The sequence below is a fragment of the Rattus rattus genome, chromosome 3 (genome assembly GCF_011064425.1).
Source record: "Rattus rattus isolate New Zealand chromosome 3, Rrattus_CSIRO_v1, whole genome shotgun sequence".
Classification (NCBI taxonomy): Eukaryota; Metazoa; Chordata; class Mammalia; order Rodentia; family Muridae; genus Rattus; species Rattus rattus.
In genome coordinates this window covers 45,561,416-45,567,415 of record NC_046156.1, presented here as the reverse complement: position 1 = coordinate 45,567,415, position 6,000 = coordinate 45,561,416, and the positions used below count along the sequence as shown (strand labels likewise).

At 42.6% G+C, this 6,000-nt stretch overlaps 1 protein-coding gene across 1 annotated transcript in view; it reads left to right on the top strand.

Annotated features, from left to right (window-relative positions):
• The first annotated feature begins 1,999 nt into the window (after positions 1-1,999).
• Positions 2,000-6,000, top strand: part of Col11a1 (collagen type XI alpha 1 chain) — a 189,869-nt gene continuing 185,868 nt past the window's right edge. The window contains 1 exon segment of the mRNA XM_032897445.1: positions 2,000-2,448. Coding sequence (XP_032753336.1) covers positions 2,346-2,448 — 103 coding nt within the window. The 5' untranslated portion in view covers positions 2,000-2,345.

Sequence of the window (6,000 nt, the reverse complement as noted above, 5' to 3'; positions counted from 1 at the left end):
GGAGAGTGAGGGAAAAATAATTTAGAGCACTAGATATGTTGCCGTGAGCTTTGTAACTGACCAGCTCACAGGTAAATATTCCTAAATTAATATGTATTCATTTCACTGTTTTATGTTTAAGTGAAGACCTGGAAATGATTTTTACATGCAAAGAGAATTGGGCAGAAAAGGCAAGTATAAGAGAAACCAAAAATACATACACAATTTCCATCTAAAAGTATGAGGCATAAGAAAGGTGCAGAATTACTTATATTTTCAACACAAGATCTTTAACTTGGATTTAGACATTCCAGGTTCAAATACCACATGTTGGTAAACTATATTGGTTAAATATGTTAATAGATGAGGTTATGATTTGAAGAGCTCGCCGTTGGCCCCATTTCTCTTATAAATGGCATCCCAACATTCTGCTGGCCTCATTATGAGAAATAAGTGGCTCTTTTTGCTTGTTTTTTAGTTTGTGCTTCAAACTGTGATCTCAGAGAAACTTCATGATTAGGAAATAGTTCTTTGGTGCAGAAAATGGCATTTATATGGAAATATTTCTAGTTGCTCTTCATATATTCCCCTTCCTATTTTTATCAATTCCAGCTAGTTTGTCAACCATTAAACCATATGAAAACATTTTATATGGTCCAATTATTCCTATTTTAATGAATCATTTAAAAAAGACTCCGTGGTTTAAAGATTAGCATCAAAAACGAATGGAACACGCAAGCTTGATAAGTTTAATTAAAGGCTCTAAAGTGTTGATATGACTTAAACACTCACAATGGGTCCTGGTTTCTAGTCTCTGTTGAAAAAATAGTATTCATTCGAAACATCTCCATTGAGTGGCTAATGTATGCTGCTACACAGTTGGACGCTGTTCCTACTTCTGTTGATTGCTGGATATTGGACGTGGCCAGTTCAACACAACTGTTGAAGAGACATGTTTCAGAAATTATTAAAACCAGAAAAGACAATCAAAAGGGTGGAGTAATTCAAATATGCGAAAACTGACCAGACACTCTAATGTGTAGATATAAGAGAGATACAATGAGGAGGAAATGGGTTTCTTAGAAACATGTCACTCTTGTTAGGCTTTCCTTGTGGAGTGACCAAGTTTTCAGACTTTAGGCTCAGGGTCAGAACCAGTAAAGAAACGACGCTCTACTGGTTAGAGTTCTGCAGATAGCTTGCCTGTCTTCTTTTCCTTCTGTTTCCCTTTTATTCCGGTATCAGGATTTTCTGGGAAAGTAAATGACAGATCCCTTAATTTGTGCTGCCATGGGTTCCTGCTTTCTCCAGCTTTCTCAGAGAGAGGCAAGCACCTTAGTGAGCTCTGAGTAGCCTTCGAACATTTGCTAAGCTTAACTTTCAGCTCTTCAACTAGATTTTGCCTACAAGATGAGGATTTTGATCTTTAGAGTTCTTTCATGACACCTTTCATTAGTCTCTGGGTGAAATTATTAGTAAAATACTTTTGTGCCGGCAGCACAGAGCCCACTGGTTCCTGGTTCTGTGGCTGCCTTAGGAAGTAGGGCTTTTGGAAGGGGGATAAGGTTACCGCTGCCAGTCCAGGACTCCAACTGTGGGGCCAGTGGAACTCTGGCCTTCTCCCCTCTTTCCCTTCCCCCCTCCGAAGAAAGAGGGGCTCCCAGACGGTGCAAGTAGAGTACTTGGTTTTTACTGAATACAGAAGCTACTGGAACATCCCGTGTGCTCCAGGGCTGTCCTGCAATTCCTTTCATTCCCAAAGTGCAGGAGCCCAGCATTGGTCCCGCCTAACTCCCTCCCATTTCTTTTCGTGGATTTGGGGAGAGGGGAGGAGAGGGGAGATGCAGGGTGGCTGGTGGGCTGGGCCTGCAGAAGTCTGGATCCTCCAGGGAGAGACTGGGCGGGCTCAAGGCTGCGGGGAGGCCTGTGATTGGGTATGACCTTCAGTCGGCTTGTCAGTTTCGCGGGCACAGGGGGCGGGGGGAGTGGGCGGAGGAGGGGGCTGCGCGAGCCTCTTGTCCAGCCCACCCACAGCATGAAGCCTTTAGTGGTGCTCAGTGCTTTCAGCTTTTTTTCTTGAAACCCTTCATCTACCCTCAGTCTGAAGGCAGGGTCAGGCGTAGGACGGGTCTCAGGGTCGCAGTCTTCTGCGGGCCACCCCAGAGGGAGAGGAGGGGGCGAGAGACAGGAAGGAAGCAAACCATCAAATTGAAAAAAAAAAAAAAATAGAGCCCTTTGACTTTTTTTTTCACTCCCTCTCCCTTCCGGATGGCTGTGTAGCAAACGTAGGCGACACCTTGGAAGGGACGAAGTTGGTGTGCACTGGCAATTTCGTGGGTTCACAGTTGTGAGCGCCGGGCTTGGAGATGGAGCCCTGGTCCAGGTGGAAAACGAAACGGTGGATCTGGGATCTCACCATCTCAACCCTCGTCTTGACTTTTCTCTTCCAAGCCAGAGAGGTCAGAGGAGGTAAGTAGAAAAAAAAAAAAGTTTGGGGAGGGGGGGTATTGCCACCTGGCTTTCTTCTTTTGGTGCCCTTCCCCCTTGTCTTCTCCCTACTTCTTTTAAATAAAATCCAGATTGTTGCTGCTACCAGGTTAAGAATGGAAACTGGACAGACAGCGAGATGGATGTAGGCGGGACAGTAATGGGCAAGGAGGTAGGTGGTAGGATTAAAAGATCTGTCAGGCACCCAGCAGACAGAGAAAGTCAATCATCCCTTTTCATTTTCTTTGCAAAGAGGAAAAAAAAATATTACCTTGAACAGGAAGGCAGTCGTATAAAGCTAGAGCTTTTGTTTTGAGAACAGTCTTTACTCAGAGTCCTCTGTCCTTTGAACCAATCTTTGTGTTTCTTCTGGTTCTAAAGGGAATATCTTTTGAAGGGTGAACTGAGGAGAAAATACAGAGAAAGAGTATAAAGTGAACTGTGATAAACTTCTTTGTCTGCAAGGAAGTGAAAAACGGTCTGTTTTTACTTTGGGGGATATGAGAGAAACCAAGGGGGATGAAGCTAGAAGATTGGGAGCACTTTGTGTGTGGCATTTTGAAATGCTTCTCAGTGGAACACATTTCACAGATGATAAAGTGGTGTTCAGGACTGCTCCGGGCCGGAGGCGGGGCAGTTTCTCCTGATGTTTGGCCCCCTTCTCCTCTCCATGAAGCCTTCATCCTCAGTCTCTTGCCCCCCTCAAATAGCTCCTTCTTGCAGGTTGGACATACAACTCCTTTGGAGGGTGATGAAAGTCTCCAAGCAAATGGGGTTGGGGGCGGACGACTAGAGAGTGGGAGGAAGAGGAGGGGGCCTGGGATGGGAGGAGGAAGGTAAAGAAAAGTTCCTACGTGGCACTACCAAATATTGAATGGCCAGACCTGTGTAGCTGACTGTAGCCCTGTCAGTACCGGAGGAGGGAGAGCGACTTCACTCCTCCCTCCGCCTGCCTCCTCCCTCCCCTGCCCCCGCCCTTTTCCCGAAATGGCATCTGGCTGCTGTGGTCCCTTAGGCGCTGTAGACTCGGCTGGCAGGAGAAAGCCCTTTGAGTTGGTGAGCCAGAGCGATTCACAGTAGAAAACAAGCTTTGTCAGGACTGCAGAGAGAAGCAGGGGAATAGGTAGGAGAGGAGAGAATGGGGGTTGGAAATGCCAACCCAACTCTGAAAGCACAGGTTTAGTAGAAATCTGAGCCTGGCCTTTGGTCTTGCTGCCCATATCTGAGCTCCCTAAACGGAGTTAGCACATCGGGGGCCCAGCCCTAACTTTGGTTCTGATGCTTGGGGACTTCACACTCCTCACGAGTAGACAACTTCTCATTCATTCAGTGATGAGCTCTGGTGAGCCTATGCCATAGAATGGCACAAAATTCTAATTTTGTAGTGATTTAGACTACTTACGTCGATTCATTTCAACTTCAAGGATAAATATAAGCATCTTTGAAAGTAGACTACTTCAAAAGTTGGCAGTTTACTTCTTGGTATTCTGTCGCCTGTTGGGTTGGGCAGTTTGATCAGCAGTTCTGCCCTCTGCTGGTTTTCTACAGCAAAGGAACTTCTATTAGTGATGCTGAAAAATGTCACTTGCCTAAGGAATAATAGATTGCTGTTTTATCCCAGCTTGTCCACATACACGTATATTTTAGTGACAATTATTTAAAGGTACAGAATCTGAGACATTCTGTAGTGATTACCCATATATAGGTAACCTGAATGCCTTTTCTGCCCCGAAATAATTTACTTTTCTTTTCCACATTGGGGTTTCCAGCCAATCAAATTTCTATGTTTTTAGGCTCTGATTTTCTATGTGCACTCTTAACTACACATACTTTTAGCAAATATCTCAATACTACATCACGTACACTACACAAAATGTTTCCTATTGCATAAAACTAAAGAGTATGAGAAAAATGGAAGCACAAGGCCAACTTATTTCTAATGAAATATTTTGAAAATTGTAGAAGCCACTAGACAGCTTCATGGCAAGGTTTGGGTGTTTATTTTTAAGAAGTTGGCAGGTACTCACTATATAGTGGAAAACTACTTTTTTAATTAATTCAATCTTGTAGGCCTTCATTCTTTAAACCTGTTAAAATTCATAAAAGAAATAATAGTCAATAAATGATTAAAAGGGAAACACCCTCTCAAATTCCCAATCACCACAGAAGGAGAAACTAACTTTGTCTTTAGTATTTAGGATTGTAGCTGAAGGGCTGAGTGAAATTTAACGTGGCTTTCTAAATGCAAGCATCTTCTTCTAGTATTAACCTGACTTAATGGGTTTCCCAAAGATGTATGCTTCCATGATTTAACCAGAAGAAAATTTAAAGGGGTTGGGGATTTAGCTCAGTGGTAGAACGCTTGCCTAGGAAGCGCAAGGCCCTGGGTTCGGTCCCCAGCTCCGAAAAAAAAAAATTTTAAAATGGGCTGCTTTTTATATAAAATTATAAAACTATTATAAACTTGGTAAAATATTTCATAATGAAGTTAGACTCTAAAAAAACAATGCATACAAGAAGGTTTTTGTGGATTTTTTGGAAGAGAATAGATTAATGAAGTTGGTTTTATATATTATTTTACTTTGAAAATACCAAGAAACTTGAAAGTCTTCAATACACGGTTTCTACTATGATTTCACACACACACACACACTCACACACAGTCTCACACACTCACACACACACTCACACACTCACACACACATACATATGCACACATACACACACATATCCACACACACACTCACATACACACACACTCACACACACTCACAAACACACATACATATGCACACATACGCACACACATGCACACACACACTCACATACACACACACTCACACACACACTCACACATACACTCATAGACACACACACACGCTCACACATACACACACACACACACACACACACACACACACACACACACACACACACACACACAAGGAGAAAGAGATGCCGGGAAATGCTGTTATTTAAAGAGTATCCATTGACGTTAACTTTTGTTTTATTTTTGATATATTTGCCTATGCTTCATCTCAGGAATTCCAGGATTAGTCCATAACTTACTATAAACAGGGCCTGGGATTTATGTGAAATTTACAGTTACTGAGCCATGCCTGAGTTAAAATCTATACCTTATTGTGTGGACTTGAAATGACAATCTCAAGAAAAACTGTCTAGCGCTTAATACTGTGACTGAACTAAAAAGAAACTAATTATAATGGCTTTCTGCCTTTACCTGTTAAGCCAAATGTGTGTTGTGAACTGTTGATAAGTTCTAAGAGGAATTTTAATGGCTTGCCAGCAATGGGTAGCCAGTGCAGGAGAAGTGCTGTTTTGAGTGCCCGGGATCAGCAGGTGAAATGGTGCTGGCTCTCACAGTGTGCTAATTCAACCTATGAGGAACTCAAACTTGTCTCTGTAGTTCTTCAATTAGAATAATTAAAATAGCAGGTCTACTCTTGCTAATAAGTGCAGTATTTGGTAGGATAATTAATATCGTGTCTCTTAATAAAATGTGAGAGCTCATGA